Raw genomic sequence first — 20,312 nt, 5'->3', positions numbered from 1 at the left:
CAATGTTATACGGATACAGACAGAAGGAACAATTGTTTAACACAAAATAAAATCTCAAATAGAATAAGGCAACTATTAATGAGAAGGTGAGAGATTTTAAATTTTATATCTGAGCCTCAGGTTACCGTAACAAACTTATTCAAATCTTCTGATGATGACTTGGTAATAACTCGACAACTGAACAGGCCCAGGGAGGTGCCTCTCCAGGCCTGTTCAACTGACATGTTACTATGCAATCTATTCTAATCATCAGATGATTTGGCAAAAAGTTGAAACCAGTAATGATATCATTTGAGTTACCTGAGGCTGAAATATGTAATTGTTAAAAAGCTTACAAGATCACCACCACATTTCTCTTAAGGCCATGTGCCTAGTCTATGTAAGATTCAAGGAAATTATTGGGAATGCAAAAAATGTTTTATGCAAATGACAATAAGAACGTGGAAGCATATACTAAATTAAACAAAAAAATACAAAAATATCTCTGAAAGGATGAGAAAAAACACAACAAAAATTTGGCGAAATGAACATCTGAAAACAATGAGAATGAAGAAGAAAACAACAGAGACACTTCTTGTGTATACACTATTATTTTATTGGACAAGTAATTACTAATACACAGATCACTGTATACAAGTGTTTTAAGATTTCTTTAAATGTTCATTTAGTTCACATGATGAATTAAAAACACAGATGGTTAGCAACTAAAATATTTATTTCGGAAGTAGCACAAGAAATCAGTCAAGGTATGAAGGAAAGAAGGGCACCTGAAAGTAATAATGCTTGAATAAAACTGGGTTAAGCTGGAGCCAAGTACTACAAAAGCTGTTGAAGAAGACGATTCCTGAATACTGGAACAATGCTGTAACTGATCTAATTCAGAGGAAAACATTTGAAGCAAAACAATGCTACAGCCTTCCTTAGCCTTCATCAGCAAGTTCAAAAATTCAGACTGCAAGAGGAAAAATATGAAGAGATTTTTTAAGGGACAGTCAAATGAAAATGAGACAGATGGAAAAAAGTAAGTAAACTGTTTGTTATTTCAAAAGTAATCACTTACCCACATGCTGCCAAGGTTGTTTCGAGTATGCTATAGAAGTTTCACTGGGAAGTCCTTACACATCCTCTATAAATTCCTGATCTCTCCCCATGTGTTTCCTATATTTTTGGAGCCCTGAATAAACGCATTTGCGGCTGTCGATTTGCTTTGGATGAAGAGGAGCATGTCTGGGTACAATCGTGGTTCCATAGGCGACCACAAACATTTTTCCATTAAGGTACTGACCATCTTGTTTCACAGAGGGATAAATGTATTAACAGTTATGGAAATTACTTTTGAAATAATAAACAGTTTACCAGCTTTTTTTGCCTCTGCCTCATTTTCATATGACTGCTCCTTATATATCAGGTTCACAAACTTGGAAAATGAAGAAGTAATGCTTGTTGATGGAATCTGCATTTTTCTCATGACATTGTACTTACTGCCTGTATTGCACATAAACTGTAAGAAATTAATACAGCAAGTCTGAAAGTACGCCTAAAAATCAGTTGCAATAAAACTAAAATAATGAATAACCAACACAATGGAAAAAAAGATTGTGAAAACAATGAAGTCATAGAAAAAGTTATGGCAGTCGCAGACAACAACTGGATGGACAAGAACAGAAATAAATAAAAATGTCAAAATGGCTCAGACAGTTTCCATTATTAAATAAAGCCAGTGAGATAAGATATTTTGACATGAAAACCATTAAGAAACTGAGGGTTGGTCACTGAGCACCGTAGCGATGCATGTTGGGAATTTCTACGCGACATAAGGAAAGAAATTGATCAGGGAACAGATAGGAAATTAACAAATAGATCAGGAAAAAGACTAGAGTGGACAATATTCCTATAACTGCAATGTAAGTGATAAAGGAGGTTGGCAGAACATGTATCCACGCAAACGGATGGTGAGCAATATAATCTTTTTGCTCAATTGAGAGAGATTAGAAACGACCAACCCTACGATCTAACGAAACATGACTAAATAACATTACAAAACATTCAGGAGCAGTATGAATGTGTGTAGCTGAAGACTGCAATATACGGTCGTGACTAGAGGCCTTTATCAAGCAGTGGATGAGCTATGGGAAAATCTCAAGACATTTTTATGCATGCACCATGAGACATGCCAATGGAAGGAAAAGGGCTTGGAAAAATGCTCATCAAATATAGTGATCATTACTGTGCATATAGAGCAACTGGTACTTTACAGAGTGCTTGCATTTTTCACTTGGTAGTCTCAGAGCTTTTTTTTGTTTTGTGGACAGAAACACAATTGTGTGTTTAGATCTCACTGAAACAAGATGATGTAAGGATGTTCTTACCCTTGTTATTTCTTAGCTTTTGAAAGCAGCCTGGCATGAGTGTTACATGAATGATATGACAGTGCAATTGACTATATCCTCAGAGGCTGGACTTCAACTTAGTTGAATAATTGTGGGTTGTCTCAGAACACAGAATTTCTTCTAGAACTAAACAAGCCACACAGATTCATCACTTTGCCTTCACTGTAGATTTCCAGAAAGAAGAGCCATAATTCCACAAGAGACTTTCTTAGGGCCGATTACAAGAATGTCATTAATTGTTGAGACGACAGCTGTAAAGACTAATTCAGCATCAACTGTGTAGTAATTGGTACAACGTGAACTGAGTCTATGGAAGACTAGTAACTTCACCTTCTGAGATACATAGTCTACTTTTCATCATTTATGATTTTTGTTAAAGTGTGTGCTGACTTTCTAATTGGTTTTCAATCAACTGTCAAAAGTAAATTTTAATAGGTATTTCTGTCAGTCGAAGGGCGGAAGGGATTGTTAAAATTACTTTCCTGAAATTTGAAGGAGCAGGCTTCAAACCTCCATACAGCTTGAGGTTTTCTGTGGTTTTGCTAAATCAATTAAGGAAAATGGCAGGATTGTTCCTTTAAATAAATCATGGACAATTTTCTTCTCCATGCTTAATAAATACCGGGCTTCAACTCCAGCTCTAATAACTCTCTCTGACAGAGCATTAACTTACCAGTTTATTAGATCTTGAAGAGTGATTTTAGCTGGATTGGTGGGCTTGACCATGTCAAATATTTCATCACTAACATCTTCAAATGAGACAGGCTCTTGTCCATGTACTACCATCTGTTCTTGTATTGACTGAAAAAAGGTTACTTAGATTCAATATACAAACAAAGCAAGTGTGACAAAACACCAAACATTTCAGAGGTTTTTCCCCCAAAATACAGGATAATCTTGTATTTACATATTAATCTATTGGTTCTGAGGTCAAAGCTTTTGTGTTGAGTAACACCTTAAATAGAGATCATCTTACATTTACAGATGAAGCTTTGGAAATGGAGGTCACATGCAGATTTAATTTGAAGAGTTCAGAAGGATAGGAGGGAGAACAGTGGCATCAGCTTGGCCGAGCACTAGGATGGATGTGTGGAGGAGAGTAGTGAACGAGCAGCAAATTTTGTTGTGCTACCAACCATGGGAATGTGTACTGTGTATCTTGGCTTTTTATGACCATCTACCACACTTAGAACTGTAGTCTGCCTGAATCCGACAATAGCTGGAACTGAAGAGATTTTAAAATTGGACAAATACACAACAATAGTATACGTTTCTATAGGAGACAAATTAATACTAACAAAAATGTTTGCACAGAACACTTGAAATGCGCAATGACAAATGAAACATGATCTTCAAAGATGGAGCTATGGTGGTCACTGCTCTACAGAACTACTGATTTTCAAATTTGGCAAAACAGTTAAGTCCGTTTCCGTAGCTCACTGATCAGTGTGTCCGGTTGCTATGCAGAGGACCCTTGTTTGAATCCCGGTACTGTCAGGGATTTTCCTTGGTGGGAGGCCTGATAAGAGGTGCACCCAGCCTCATGAGGCTAACTGAGGAGCTACTTAAATGAGAAGCAAGGCTCCAAGGGCAATAAAGCTGACAGAGATCTGGAGAGTGGTATGCTGAGCCCACACCTCTTCATACCACACCCAACGATGCCATTGGCAGAGGATGACATGATGGTTGGTGGATCCTGGCTGGCCGATCAGGGCTAGAATGTAGAGCTTCACTTTGCAACACAGTGAACCCGAAGTGGTATGACTTCTGCCAATTCTGCTGCAAAGAGACAGAGAAGACAACATATTGCTGTCGTACAGTTTGCTAATAGTGTCAGCACTGTAAGAATTGTTAATTGTAGCAATCAATAGTGGACGCAAAATACAGCTGTGACTCTTGAGAAATGCGGATCTATGAATTCACAGTGCAAAATTGCTCAACATACGCAATACAATTTTTAGTTCTTGGTGATTCATGAAGCAGAGGCTATGAACATCTGTGCAGCAGGAAGAAAATTTGCTGTCACCTAAGTGAATGCTCATAGGTGGTGTCAGATGAAGAATAAATTGAAGAACATCAGTTGAACACATTAAATTTTCAGGAGAACGAAGCAGGATATTTTTCATGAACTAGGCCAGCAGGTTGGTCAGTATGTGTGAGAGAAATGTAATGGAGGCTCCCTGATTACTCGAGAAATTATCCAAATGCAGATAATAAACAGCGATTTTCCAACTACATGCACTGTGGAATTCAAAGGAAGTTCTGGCCAGTGTGCGAAGATGATTTGGGGACAAGGCTTATGTTATGATGCAGAACAATGTATCTCAGCAACTGCCCATGATATTTGATGAAAAACTACTTGTGTATCACTGTCATAAAATAAATCGAAGAAAACGTCACAATTACATCTTGGCCATATGGGAAATGTTAATCATACACATATTTATTCTGATATTCCAAAACTGTTACTGTTGATGTGAAGGGAGTTAAAAGTGTTCATATAAGAAGTTCTGTCAATGAAAAACCCATAACAACAGCAATGCTGGGGGCACTAGCAGATGGAAGCAAGCTCCCCTCTCCAAATTTACCTTTAAATGCCAAGAAAAGGGACAGATAACAAATGATCCAATGCCAGATTAGTTGAAGGTTGGTTGGAGCAGAGTAATAGGTTCTCTGCTTAAAAGAAGGAAAATGTGGGTGCTGGATTCTTTCAGGATAATCTCACCCACAAAGTCGAGGAGCTGATATTGAAGAACAACACAGACTTGGTAATAATTCCTCACAGAATGACCTTAGTTTCACGTAACAGATGCTACTGTGAACAGCCCTATCCGGCTCACCCATGATAGATTTACAGTGAGTGGTTTATTAGAGGCGGCCCTGCCCTCACTGCAGGTGGGAAGTTAAAGAAACCCTTAATACCTATGCTGTGCCAACAGATTCTTACTGCCTGGGGCAGAATATCAACTGGATCTATTATGAAAGGATTAAAAAGGTGTGTGTATCTAATACCAAGGATGGTTCAAAAGATTGACAATATGGGAGGAGTGCCAGAAACGAAGAAATGGAAGTAAATTTACAAATGAAGACACTGATTAAAAATAGTATTACCACAGAGTACTTGCTAAGACTGAAAGTAAAGAAGGAAGTGAAGATGAAAATTAATGTAAATCATTTCTTTTTCTTCATTTTGTTTCATGTTGTATAGTTGTTGTTGTCTTCAGTTCAGAGACTGGTTTGATGCAGCTCTCCATGCTATTCTATCCTGTGCAAGCTGCTTCATCTCCTACTGCACACTGCATCCTTCTGAATCTGCTTAGTGTATTCATCTCTTGGTCTCCCTCTGCCATTTTTACCCTCCACGCTGCCCTCCAATACTAAACTGGTGATAGTTTGATGCATCCGAACATGTTCTACCAATCAATCCCTTCTTCTGGTCAAGTTGTGCCACAAATTCCTTTTCTCCCAAATTCTATTCAGTACCTCCTCATCAGTTACATGATCTACCCATCTGATCTTCAGCATTCTTCTGTAACACCACATTTCGAAAGCTTATATTCTCTTCTTGTCTAAACCACTTATCGTCCATGTTTCACATCCATACATAGCTACACTCCATACAAATACTTTTAGAAAAGACTTCCTGACACTACAATCTATAACAAACAAATTTCTCTTCTTCAGAAATGCTTTCCTTGCTTTTGCCAGTCTACATTTTATATCCTCTCTACTTCAACCATCATCAGTTATTTGGCTTCCCAAATAGCAAAACTCATCTACTACTTTAAGTGTCTCATTTTCTAATCTAATTCCCTCAGCATCACCTGACTTAATTCGACTACATTCCATTATCCTCGTTTTGCTTTTGTTGATGTTCATCTCATATCCTCCTTTCAAGACACTGTCCATTCCATTCAACTGCTCTTCCAGATCCTTTGCTGTCTCTGACAGAATTACAATATCATCAGCAAACCACAAAGTTTTTATTTCTTCTCCACGGATTTTAATTCCTACTCCAAATTTTTCTTTTGTTTCCTTTACTGCTTGCTGAATATACAGATTGAATAACATCGGGGATAGGCAACAGCCCTGTCTCACTTCATTCGCAACCACTACTTTCCTTTCGTGTCCCTTGACTCTTGTAACTGCCATCTGGTTTCTGTACAAATTGTAAGTAGCCTTTTGCTCCCTGTATTTGACCCCTGCCACCTTCAGAATTTGAAAGAGTATTCCAGTCAACATTGTCAAAAGCTCTCTCTAAGTCTACAAATGCTAGAAACGTAGGTTTACCTTTCCTTAATCTACTTTCTAAGATAAGTAGTAAGGTCAGTATTGCCTCACGTATTGCAACATTTCTACGGAATCCAAACTGATCTTCCCCGAGGTCGGCTTCTACCAGTTTTTCCATTCGTCTGTAAAGAATTTGCGTTAGTATTTTGCAGCTGTGACTTATTAAACTGATAGTTCGGTAATTTTCACATCTGTCAACACCTGCTTCCTTGGGATTGGAATTATTATATTCTTCTTAAAGTCTGAGGGTATTTCGCCTGTATCATACATCTTGCTCACCAGATGGTAGAGTTTTGTCAGCACTGGCTCTCCCAAGGCCGTCAGTAGTTCTAATGGAATGTTGTCTACTTCTGGGGCCTTGTTTTGACTCGGTGCTCTGTCAAACTCTTCACGGAGTATCATATCTCCCATTTCATCTTCATCTACATCCTCTTGCATTTCCATAATATTTTCCTCAAGTACATCGCCCTTGTATAGACCATCTATATACTCTTTCCACCTTTCTGTTTTCCCTTCTTTGCTTAGAACTGGGTTTCCATCTGAGCTCTTGATATTCATACAAGTGGTTCTCTTTTCTCCAAAGGTATCTTTAATTTTCCTGTAGGCACTATCTATCCTACCCCTAGTTTGATAAGCCTCTACATCCTTACATTTGTCCTCTAGCCATCCCTGATTAGCAGTTTTGCACTTCCTGTCGATCTCATTTTTGAGATGTTTGTATTACTTTTTGCCTGCTTCATTTACTGCATTTTTATATTTTCTCCTTTCATCAATTAAATTCAATATTTCTTCTGTTACCCAAGGATTTCTACTAGCCCTCGTCTTTTTACCTACTTGATCGTCTGCTGCCTTCACTACTTCAACCCTCAGAGCTACCCATTCTTCTTCTACTGTAATTCTTTCCCCTGTTCCTGTCAATCATTCCCTGATGTTCTCTCTGAAACTCTCTACAACCTCTCGTTCTTTCAGTTATCCAGGTGCCTTCTCCTTAAATTCCTACCTTTTTGCAGTTTCTTGTTTTAATCTACAGTTCATAACCAATAGATTGTGGTCAGAGCCCACATTTGCCCATGGAAATGTCTTACAATTTAAAACCTCATTCTTCCAGTGTCTCCAATACCAAAATATAATAAATGACGTAAGTTTAAAATAGATATATGTTAACTTTTTAGGGAGATATTTTATATCAATAACACTGTTTGTAATTTTAATTAGAATATGTTGAGCATAATAATTTCTCAAGGAGCTCTTTGTTTAAGGGGGGAGGTCATTTTATATTCAAGGTAGTCTTATAAATGGGTAAATAGGTACAGCAAATTGAGAGATGATCCTCATATGGAACTTTGTTGATGACACTTAGAAATTTCCTTCAGCAACTTCATTGGAAGTCCATGCCACTTTATAGGCTGTACACTGCAACCACCAGTAAAACGTTAATATATAATGCACACTTAAGAAAAGTGAAACAACAAACATTTATGAAAAGAAGGATAAATATAAAAGCACAAAAAATGGAAGAGGCCACAAGTCAGCTGGTCTATTGTTTACAGTAGCTAGACAGCCATTTCAATCTTCAGCAGTTTCACCCAAGGCACAGAACCAGGAAAGAGGCACAGCAAAAGTATAACAGCAGTAGGAAAGTAATGAAATGCAGTGAGGTGGTGTAGGTATGTCAGCCAAAAGCAGGTGTGCGCTCCCGGGGGATAGTCTTGTGGCAGACCCCTGACCGGTGGTCCCCCGTCACTAATAAAGGCAGAATGCTCCCATCACATGGAAGGGGGGGGGGGGGGGGGGGAGGGGGGGAGGGGGGGGGGGGGAGGAGGAGGACTACAAGTATAAAAGCATGAAGACTTTATGTCATATGTCAGGCCATTGAACTATTTAAAGGCACGTAGTCAGCGAATTCAATCTTTAGAGATTCCCCCTGAGGTGTGAAACGAGAACGAGAAAGCAAAAAAGCAAAAGTGACATAAAAAATAATAAAATACAGTGAAGTGGTGGAGGTGCACTGTCCAAAAACAGTCCCAAAAGATTTATTTCGCAGTGGGTTGTCAGCTTCCGCTTCTGACCAGCAGCCCACTGTAGAAACCTGGGAAAGTGCTTGTGTCACAGAATGGTAAAGAGAGGTTATGAGGACATGTGACAAACTTCAAATGAGAGTAAATAAACCACTTTCTGCAGTAAAATGTAGAACCAAATTCACTGCTTGCATTTCATCAGCTAACAGCAGAGGTAATGAGCTCTCAAGTTTTTGCAAAGCACTAAACCTGGGGCAGCCTGATAAGGATGTAGGCCACTGATGGAGGGGGTGCCACAATGACAATAGGATGGGTCCTATTGCCTGAGGATGTAGCCATAAGTAAGCTGTGTGTGACCAACACGGAGCCAAGAAAAGATAGTCGATCCTCTTAGGAAATCGTGAAGGAAAGGCCAGTGTGCAGTTGATAGATCTTATGTTGCTTGACAGCTTGTTCGCAATGGCCATCTATATCTTTATCCACATCTACATACATACGCTACCAGCCACCGTACGATGCATGATGGAAGGTACCCTGTGCCACTACTAGTCATTTCCTTTCCTGTTCCACTTGCAAATAGAGCAAGGGGAAAACAATCATGTATGGTTCAAATCAATCAGTTCCAATGATAGCATTGTTTTAGGGCCTGTAAGACTGTTAAGGGGGCAATGCATATTAGAAAATTCTCACACTTCAGTGCAAGTGTAATGGAGAACTCGGATTGCGTAATTCAGATGAAAAAATTGTGCACCTGTATGGTAGGGAATGTTGCATGTGAGCCCTTGAAAGTGTGAAGTTAGTGCCATCTGATACTCTACTTTTGTCAATAGAGATCACTTCTTAAGCAGAAGACACACTAACTAGCAGAGGGGTTTACTATTTATATCTATCAGAAGAAAATGTCCAGGCTGAACTTAGGGTGAGGTACACACCTTGGGGAAAAGTAAGGAAGGGAGGGGGGGGGGGTCCACCAGTCGCAAGTTGGATTCTGCAATAGTGCAAAACGGGGCCAGTATGCATAATGACAGTGGGGATACTGAACATAAGCCAGACACCCATAATCCAGTTGAGATAGAACGAGGGCTTTGTAAAAAAAAAGTGGAGGTATTCCACACTACAGGTGGTGTTACAGAGGAAGAAGAGAATGTGCAGTTTCAACTCACTACTTTTTATAGGTTGGTGAGTACGTAGTGGTCACATCAACCGAACATCAAACAGAAACTTCTAAAAGTGAGATGAGCGTATCACATTGAGCATTTCATTATGAAAGTGAAGTCTAGATGTTGAAAAAGTTCCAAGATGGCAAAAGAGCGTAACACGTTTTAAAAGAAGAAAATTTTAAGCCATGATGAAGCCCCAGGGCTGAACTTTCCTCATGGTGACTTGCAGCTGGTGTTAATCAACATTCACAGTTGAACTGCAGTAAATGAAAATGTTGGCAGCACATAGGGACGGTGAAACCATATCTTCTGTGAGCCAACTGATTGTCATTACAAAAAAGCCCATAGATCAGATGTACTTTTTGTTCCAACTGATTCATAATGAGAAGATCCTCCAGGATGTCTAACATGTTAGAAAAACAAGAATACACAATAAATATTAACAATGAAAAACAAATATGCTAATGTACCTTGCACAGATCCTAAGTGAAATAATTGTCACTGATCTGGAATGAGTCACAAAAATTTTAAGCATATTTTCATTTAAAAGGTAGTAATTACCAAATAGAAAAATCATTTTGCAACTCTTATTTACAATGACCATGTTGCTGCTCCAAACTTTTTTCTGAGTTATCAGTCTTCAGACTGGTTTGATGCACCCCACCACAAAGTCCTCTCCTGTGCCCTCCCTTTTATCTTCGAGTAATATTTGCAACCAACATACTCAATTATTTGCTGGATTTACCCCAATCACTGTCTTCCTCTACAGTTTTTACCCTGCTCAGATCCCTCTAGTACCATGGAAGTTATTCTGTGATGTCTTAACAGATGACCCGTCATCCTGTAACTTCTTCACGTTAGTGTTTTCCAGATATTCCTCTCCTTGCTCATTCTGTGGAGAATCTCCTCATTCCTTACCTTCTCTGTCCATCTTATTTTCAACATTCTTTTCAAATGCTTCTATTCTCTTCTGTTCTGGCTTTCCCGCTATCCATGATTCACTACCAAACATATGTTCCCAGAAATTTCTTCCTCACATTAAGGTCTATGTTTAAGACAAGTAGACTTCTCTTTGCCAGGAACACCCTTTTTGCCAATGCTACTCTACTTTTTATGTCCTCCTTGCTATTTCCATTAAAGGTTATTTTGCTGCCTAGGTAGCAGAACCCCAAACTTCATATGCTTCATGCTCACCCATTATGATGTTAGATTTCTCACTGTACTCATTACTGCTACTTCTCATTGCTTTTGTCTTTCTTTGATACTCTCAATCCATATTGTGTACTCATTAGACTATTCATTCCATTCAACAGATCCAGTAGCTCACTGTCACTGAGGATTGCAAAGTCATCAGTGAATCTTATCACTGATATCCTTTCACATTGAATTTTAATCCCACTCTTACTTCCAACATTGCTTCTTCAATGCATGGATTGAACAGCACAGGTAAAAGATTACATCCCTGCCTTACACCCTTTTTAACCTAAAAACTTCGTTCTTTGTCTTCCGCTGTTTTGTTTCCTCTGCTTCTTGTACAGATTGTGTTTCACCTGTCTTTCCCTATACCTTACTCCTAGTTTTTTCAGAATTTTGAACATCTTGCACCATTTGACATTGTCGATTGCTTTTTCCAGGTTGACAAACCCAATCCAAGTGTCTTGCTTCCCTTATCAACCAGTGTTGGAATACTCCCAGGTGCCTTTACATTTTCTAAAGCCAAACAAATCCTCAATTTTCTTTCCATTCTTACGTATATTTTTCTTGTCAACAACTTGGATTCATGAGCAAATAAGATTAATGTGCAATAATTCTTGCACTTGTAAGCTCTTGCAGTTTTCAATATGTTATGATGTTTTTCCAATTGACTGGTAATACATTGAGATTGAAAAGTCATTTTGTTGCCACTTCTCCCAATGATTTTAGAAGTCCCGATGGAATGTTATGTATCCCTTTTGCCCTTTCTGATATTAAGCTTTCCAAAGCTCTTTCAAATTCTGGTTCTAATACTGAATCCCCAATCCCACTCCTATCAACTCGTGTTTCTTCTTCTATCACACGATCATGTAAATCCTAACCCTCATAGAAGCCCTCAAAGTAATGTTTCCACCTATGATCTCTCTCCTGTGGATTTAATAGTGGAATTGCCATTGCACTCTTAATGTTAGTGCCTTTGCTTTTGATTTCACTGAAGGTTGTTTAGACTTTTCTGCATACTGAGTCAAGCCTTCCAACAATCATTTCTTTTTGGTTGGTTGGTTGATTTGCAGGAGTGGACCATACAGTGAGGTCATTGGTCCCATCGGATTAGGGAAGGATGGTTAAGGAACCATCCCAGCATTTGTCTGAAGCAATTTAGGGAAATTGCAGAAACCTAAATCAGAATGGCCGGACGCAGGTTTGAACCGCCATCCTCCCAAATGCGAGTCCAGTGTGCAAACTACTGCATGACCTCGTTCAGTCATTTCTTTTGGATTTCTTCACTTTTTCATGCAACCATTTTGTCTTAGTTTCTCTGCACTTCCTATTTGTTTCATTCTTAAGTGATCTGTATTCCTGAATTTCCTTACACATTTCTGTACTTCCTTCTTTGGTCAATCAAATGGAGTATTTCTTCTGTTATTCATGGTTTATTCACAGGTACCTTCTTGGTACCTATGTTTTTCTTTCCAACTTTTGTGATTGCCCTTTTAAGAGATGTTCATTCCTCTTCAACTGCAGTGCCGACAGAGCTATTCATCATCACAGTGCCTACAGCCTTAGAGAACTTCAAGCACCTCTCTTCATTTCTTACTGTTTCCATATTACACTTCTTTGTGCATTGATTTTTCCTGACTAGTCTCTTAAACTTCAGTCTAATCTTCATCATTAACAAATTGTGATCTGAGTCTATGTCTGCTCCTAGGTGTCTCACAATCCAATGTCTGATTTCAGAATCTCTGCCTGACCAGGATGTAACCTAACTAGTATCTTTCCGTATCTCCCAGCCTTTTCCAGGAATACAACCTCCTCTCATGATTCTTGAACAGAGTATTCACTATTACCATGTGAAATTTATTGCAGAACTCAACCAGTCTCTCTCCTCTCTCATTCTTACTACCAAGTCGATATTCTCCCGTAACCCTTTCTTCTAATTCTTCCCCAACCACATTCCAGTCCCCTATGACTATTACGTTCTGACCTCCCTTTATGTACTGAATTACCAGTTTAATATCCTCATATACCTTCTTTATCTCAACATCTTCTGTTTATGACATCAGCATGTGTACCCGAACTATCTTTCTGGGTGTTGGTTTGCTGTTGATTTTGACGAGAACAACCCTATCACTGTACTGTTCACAGTAACCACTCTCTGCCCTACCTTCCTATTCATAGTGAACCCTACTTCTGTTATACCATTTTCTGCTGCTGTTGATATTACCCTACATTTATCTGATAGAAAAATCCTTCCTTCACTTCACTGAGCCCCACTGTATCTACATTGAACCTTAGCATTTCTGTTTGCAGATTTCCTAGCTTCCCTACGATCAAACTTCTGACATTCCACACCCTGACTCTTAGAACACTATGCTGTAGTTGGTTAGTCAATCCCTCCTGGCAGTCACCTCCCGGAGGCTGAATGAGGAACTAGTCCAGAATCTTTTTCCAATGGAGAGATGATCATGACACTTTTTCGATTGCTGGCCACAATTCCTATGGATACACATTACGAATTTTTATTGCAGTGGTTTCCATTGTCTTCTGCATCCTCATGCAACTGATCATTGCCATTTCTTCTGTCTTTTAGGGACAGTTTCCCACCCCAACAACAAGAGCGTGCCCTGATCCTCTGTTCACTCCTCTGCCCTCTTTCACAATGTTGTTGCCAGAATGAGGGTGACTTCTCTTTCTGGAAGACTTTGGACACCATGGCTGTTTTTTCTTCTTTTATTTTCAAAAATTTAAGCAGCAGCAGGGTATTGTATTAATACTCGCAATACTTGATATTACTAGTAAACTAATTTCATCAACCGAATTTTTGTAACACTCCACTTGTTTTGTTGTTTACTGCAATGTTTGTATAATTTGCATACATAACAAACTTGGCATTTTGTAACATTACTGATGAATCGTCATCGATATCCACATGATGGAATCTTGTAAGACACTACATGTAATTAGTTCCCAGTTGGATGATCCCTGATAGCTTAATATGTGTCTCTTTCCTAATGACACCCTTTGTGTCCTGTCATAGATACATGATTTTTACCATTTTGCAGCATTTCCTGTTACACAAGAATATTCTAATTTATTTAAAAGGATATTGTAATTTACACAGTCAAAGGGCTTTGACAGATCATTCAACACAGACACTAGGGGACAGCATTTTCCTGGGTATGGAGGGTACTGTAGGACACACTGACTCAAAAGCAAAACAACTGGAGAAGATTCCATACAAATATTGTGAAGGAGCATCTGAAACAAGACTCATACACAAGGGTGGCAAAGATGTGGCCAAACTACGAAGTGTCACAGGTGTTTCTCCAGTCCAAGATGATAGTGATGAGCTGTCGTTATAATGGAAATCAGGCAAATTAAGTGGTCAATTGTGGAATGTCTCTCCTAAAATCTGCACAAGTAATTTGCATAGAAGATTCAAGAGCTTGATGGAGTCAACCAGATGACCATCTTATGTCAGATATTGACAAAGTAATGACTTGTAGGTTGTTAAGCTTAAGATCGTTGGGAGCCATCAATGGCACTCCAAGATAGGACATCAGAGAGAGAATGCAGAGACCAGGCAAAAGTGGTAGTGTTTAGATTACCGGAGATAACAGTAACACTAGAGTCCTGCAAATTGCAGATGCTCTGGGCAACTGCACCAGGGGAGAAGTTCCATTTCAGAGAATTAACTGGTAACTCCATCAACAGCCTAGACGTTGTTGTAAGATGTCATAGTTGAAAATGGACACGAAAAGGCATGTCTAGCAGAGGCAGCAAGCTTGATACTTGCTCCTGAGAACTGTAAGGTCAGTGAGTTAATGCAGGTTACAGCACTACTACAGCAGTTCTCAGTCACAAAAGGACTGAGGAGGAGGTCAAGTGACACAAAACACTGTTGTTGTTGGTCACAATAGGAGTGGCAGTGATGTTTAGCTTTCAGATGAATGCTGTCATTACCAAATATGGGATTTGTTTATGTAAAGTCCAGAAGCGTCCCTACCTACTGAGTAGAAGGGGAGGAATCTAAATGCGATGGCCAGAGGCGCCCTGAAGGTGCAGAACGACTCGTCAAATTGGCTAAAGATTATTACTGTCAGTGGATTGGTGGGATGATTATAGAAAGGGAGAAATAGAGTACCGCCATGATTATTTAAAAACCCATGTTCTTGTATTCAGAGGAAGTTCTCAGACAGATTGTTGAGGTGCTGACTCTGTGTTGCTTGCGGCCAGCCTCGGTAAGCTCCAACATGTCTGCTTTTCTCACTTTGAGAACTGCTCTCAAGTTTGTACCTAACATGCTGCTGGTGTTTGCCATTTCTATTATCATTTACCCCTGTGGATTCAGACATTGGCTTCTGCTGTGCAACCAACAGCCTCTTTTTTTCCCCCTAATGTTTAGAATTAATACCCCTGTGGATTCAGACACTGGCTTCTGCTGTGCAACCAACAGCCTCTTTTTTCCCCTAATGTTTAGAATTAACATTCAGTGTAGAATGTTAGTCTGGTCACAACTAAGTAGTATTAATCAGATTCCCGAATTCCATGAGTCTGCTGCTGCAAGCAGCAGAGTCCTAAAAATTCACGCCTCTTGTAGGTGCCCTGTGACAGTGTTTGGGCCTGATTCAAGTCAACCTGCCTCCACTGGCAATTTGTCTTTCTACATTTGCTCCCCACCACTCAGAGATTGCAGACTGACCTCAAAACCCATCTTCCCTCTATCCTCTGTTAGGACAACACTTATACAGGTTTTTACTTTCTTTCAAGGTTGTGACAATTCTGCTTTCCCTCGACTGGGTTGGGAATTTAGCTTCACACTAGATATGATTAAAAATGGCAAGGACGTGGTGTCTGTGATCTACAGATACACATAGTGCTTTGTTGTGGATTCTATGTACTGGACAGGCTATTTTCCTCCACATGCCTCTTGTGTAGATGGAAGTTGCCAGACACAGCTTGTTGAGTGAAGTTTTCAGAAAAGTGTGACGCAATAACTGTACAGTCAGTGGGAACATCAATATCTATGAGGCTTATAGGAAAATGTTGCTAATTGACAGCCATACGTACAATGCAAATTGGCCCACATCTGTTAAGAGGTGGTAAAGGTCCCTATGGAAATGATGTGCCTTTCCCATTGTTCTTTCTTCTGGTGTTTTATGAGACAGTGTGCCTGAACATAGAGCCTTTTAAAAGCAATAAGGTTTTAATAAATGTAAAACACTATCTGGATCACAGTTTCTTTTAATGCTATCAGTTTTGATTTGCTCTGTGGATAATCTTCACATTTAAGTTGCAACAGGAAAAAGAGGCAACAAAAATTGCAACACTGTAACATTATAAACAATACCATCAAAGATAGACTTAAAAACATCCAATCATCATGTCACTCATACATACCTGGCACATCATGGTGCAATTCATCAACAGTGGTTCAAATGACTTACAAGTAATGTGAAACACAAAGGATGGAGTAGCAGAAAAAGACTGTATAATCACATGGCACATGTACTGTGATTGGCTAGTACTTTGATATAAAATAAAAATAATTAATACAATTAAAAAATCAACAATTTAAAAAATTAAAAATGTTAGTGTATATGCATGTGTTACAGAGTAAATAATAATATAATAGAGGGAAACATTCCACGTGGGAAAAATATATCTAAAAACAAAGATGATGTGACTTACCAAACGAAAGCGCTGGCAGGTCGATAGACACACAAACAAACATACACACAAAATTCAAGCTTTCGCAACAAACTGTTGCCTCATCAGGAAAGAGGGAAGGAGAGGGAAAGACGAAAGGATGTGGGTTTTAAGGGAGAGGGTAAGGAGTCATTCCAATCCCGGGAGCGGAAAGACTTACCTTAGGGGGGAAAAAAGGACGGGTATACACTCGCACACACACACATCCATGTGTGGATGAATATGTGTGTGTGTGCGAGTGTATCCATGTGTGGATGGATGTGTGTGTGTGTGCGCGCGAGTGTATACCCGTCCTTTTTTCCCCCTAAGGTAAGTCTTTCCGCTCCCGGGATTGGAATGACTCCTTACCCTCTCCCTTAAAACCCACATCCTTTCGTCTTTCCCTCTCCTTCCCTCTTTCCTGATGAGGCAACAGTTTGTTGCGAAAGCTTGAATTTTGTGTGTATGGTTTTGTTTGTTTGTGTGTCTATCGACCTGCCAGCACTTTCGTTTGGTAAGTCACATCATCTTTGTTTTTAGAGTGAATAATAAAATACATATGTAGGAAACAATCAAGTGTAAATTTTACTTTTGGCTTTTTGTATATATATTTTGTGAAACTACAAAATTCACAAACACATCTTGTTGCATTGAGTCCTCCCTCTTTTGAAACAACTTTAAGAGCTTGCCTTTATTTAAAAATAAAGAATAATAAAACTAATGAGGACTCTTACTATAAGATGAAAACGGGATAAGGAATTAGGTTATAAAAAAGCTGTAGCTTGTAGCAAGCAATATTACTCATATTTATTTGTTTCCTGTTCCAACTTAGATTTGAAGATGATCTGCAGTCTGATTGAAACTAGTAGTTGGCAATAGAAGAAACTGTATTCCAGACGGTGTTTTTTCATTTATTAATTCAACGATATCACAGATCCTATGGTGTGGCAATCAATCACAAAATGTTTTCCTCTGAAGGATGAAACTAGATGTCATTGGAACACCTGCCTGCAATCTTTGATGGCCTTGGCAATTTCCTGTAGCCACAATGGGACTGGTTTCTAATGCAGAGTTCCCAAGGAAAAGGGGGTCATTAATTGCACTACTTTTATTGGGTTGGTGCACTAGTTCGTAGCGTTTTCCACGAGTTTAATAAACACAACGGATACACATAACAAGAGACTTTAGCCATCAATAATATATTCTCGGTCACTATTTAAAACATTATGCCAATAAAAGAATAACTTTTCGATTCCATAACTGAAGAAATCATGCAGTTTTGAGGTGAAGAACTCATTGAGCAACGTTTGAAGCGCATTTTCATGCAGTACGGATGTTCTTTGAAGGCTGTTCAACAGAGAGTGGGAAAGGTGAAAATCTGATGGCACAAGATCAGTTGGAAATGGAAATGTCGTGTGGCTAGGGCCTCCCGTCGGGTAGACCGTTCGCCTGGTGCAGGTCTTTCGATTTGACGCCACTTCGGCGACCTGCGCGTCGATACAAGATCAGTTAAAGAATGTGGATGCGGAATGAATTCCCAACCCAAGTCCTGTATAGTACTTTCTGTCAGTCAAGCAGAATGCAGCAAGGTGCTATCGTGGAGTAGCATCACTTCATGTAATCTTCTTGGTCATTGTTCTTGGACTGTGTTTGCAAGACATCTCAACTGTTGACAAATTTCAGTAGTGATGGTTACACCTTGAGGAAGCAATTAATAGTACCCCACCCCATTGCTGTTCTACCAGATGCATAACATAAGCTTTTCTGGATGTGAGTATCTTTGTATGAAGAGTTGCTGCTTTGTTAGGGCTCAACCAATCCTTTATTTTCCTTATGGTAGCATAAAGACACCATTTCTTGTCGTCAGTAACCATAAAGGATAGGAACGGTCAGTGTCATTCACGAGTCAATTGATGAGAAGAAAGCAGAGATGCACATATGGCAACCCACTGATTTTTGTGATTTTAGCTAGGAGCACATAGTAAACATACACCTGATTTTTGAACCTTTCCCATCACATTCAAGTGTCGCACTGTGGCTGTTTCTACCTGCTTTTATTTATTCATCAATTGATGATTGTTGTCCTCGGTGTTGACGTACAGCGTTGCTACACTGGCTGAAAAATGGGTTGTGGATTCCGACACTGACTACTGCAAACTACGTAGCCGACAGGTGCACAGTTGTGTTTAATAATACTTTAATTTCACTGTTCCCCCCCCCCCCCCCCCCCCCATAATAACAGTTATATGACCGGTGCACTATTGTTTAACTTGTGATAAGCCTCATTAATAGTTTGCAGGCGAAACTCCACATACTGCTACAATAGTTAACTGTTGAACATCTACGAGCAGTAAAAACATAACCACAAAGCCCACAGTTCTTAAAGAATAATCAGGTACCTATGGAGCTGTCACTGTCATTGGTTTTTACACACAGCCTAATTGTTTAACACTTCTTTCACAGTTAAATTGAAGCATTGTTGTTGTTCTAACCAGCACAGGTTACTTCTCTGAAACTCTGCCGTGGACTGACTGTCTTGTGACCAAAAATTAGGCCCTTATACAGGGTGTTACAAAAAGGTACGGCTAAACTTTCAGGAAACATTCCTTACACACAAATAAAGAAAAGATGTTATGTGGACATGTGTCTGGAAATGCTTTATTTCCATGTTAGAGCTCATTTTAGTTTTGTCAGTAATGACTGTACTTCCTGGATTCACCGCCATGATTTCATACGGGATACTCTACCTGTGCTGCTAGCACATGTGCCTTTACAAGTACGACACAACATGTGGTTCATGCACGATGGAGGTCCTGCACATTTCAGTCGAAGTGTTCGTACGCTTCTCGGTGACCGATGGATTGGTAGAGGCGGACCAATTCCATGGCCTTCACGCTCTCCTGACCTCAACCCTCTTGACTTTCATTTGTGGGGGCATTTGAAAGCTCTTGTCTACGCAACCCCGGTACCAAATGTAGAGACTCTTCGTGCTTGTATTGTGGACGGCTGTGATACAATACGCCATTCTCCAGGGCTGCATCATGGCATCAGGGATTCCATGCGACGGAGGGTGGATGCATGTATCCTTGCTAACGGAGAACATTTTGAACATTTCCTGTAACAAAGTGTTTGAAGTCACGCTGGTACGTCCTGTTGCTGTGTGTTTCCATTCCATGATTAATGTGATTTGAAGAGAAGTAATAAAATGAGCTCTAACATGGAAAGTAAGCGTTTCCGGACACATTCACATAACATATTTTCTTTCTTTGTGTGTGAGGAATGTTTCCTGAAAGTTTGGCCGTATCTTTTTGTAACACCCTGTATATCATCACAATAGTAGGTGCTGAAACTACACACTGTTTAAAGTTAAATTTACAGAAATTACAATTAAAACTTAATTCACTCAATTAACTGAATACATCGGAAAATTGCATCTTTTTAACATTTTCTTGTACTGTGAGGTTTAGGCCGAATTATTTGTTTAAATCATGAAATTAACAAATATTGTTACACAAACAATACTTTTGACAAAACTGTAATTACTTGGGAATTAATTCCTAGCTGGTTTTGCT

At 39.4% G+C, this 20,312-nt stretch overlaps 1 protein-coding gene across 2 annotated transcripts in view; it reads right to left on the bottom strand.

The window, feature by feature from the left end:
* The window catches only part of LOC124619527 (serine/threonine-protein phosphatase 2A regulatory subunit B'' subunit gamma-like), a 54,006-nt gene that overhangs the window by 7,833 nt on the left and 25,861 nt on the right, over window positions 1-20,312 (bottom strand). Inside the window, exon 9 of one of the 2 annotated variants that reach the window (XM_047145975.1) lies at window positions 3,064-3,191. The exons of the other annotated variant lie outside the window; for it this stretch is intronic. Within the exon in view, the coding sequence (XP_047001931.1) occupies window positions 3,064-3,191 (128 nt within the window). The remainder of the gene's footprint in view (window positions 1-3,063; window positions 3,192-20,312) is intronic. 2 annotated transcript variants of the gene reach the window in all.

This window comes from Schistocerca americana, chromosome 6 (assembly GCF_021461395.2).
Source record: "Schistocerca americana isolate TAMUIC-IGC-003095 chromosome 6, iqSchAmer2.1, whole genome shotgun sequence".
Classification (NCBI taxonomy): domain Eukaryota; kingdom Metazoa; phylum Arthropoda; class Insecta; order Orthoptera; family Acrididae; genus Schistocerca; species Schistocerca americana.
The sequence above is the reverse complement of the archived record's forward strand: the minus strand, read 5'-3'. Positions and strand labels throughout refer to the sequence as shown.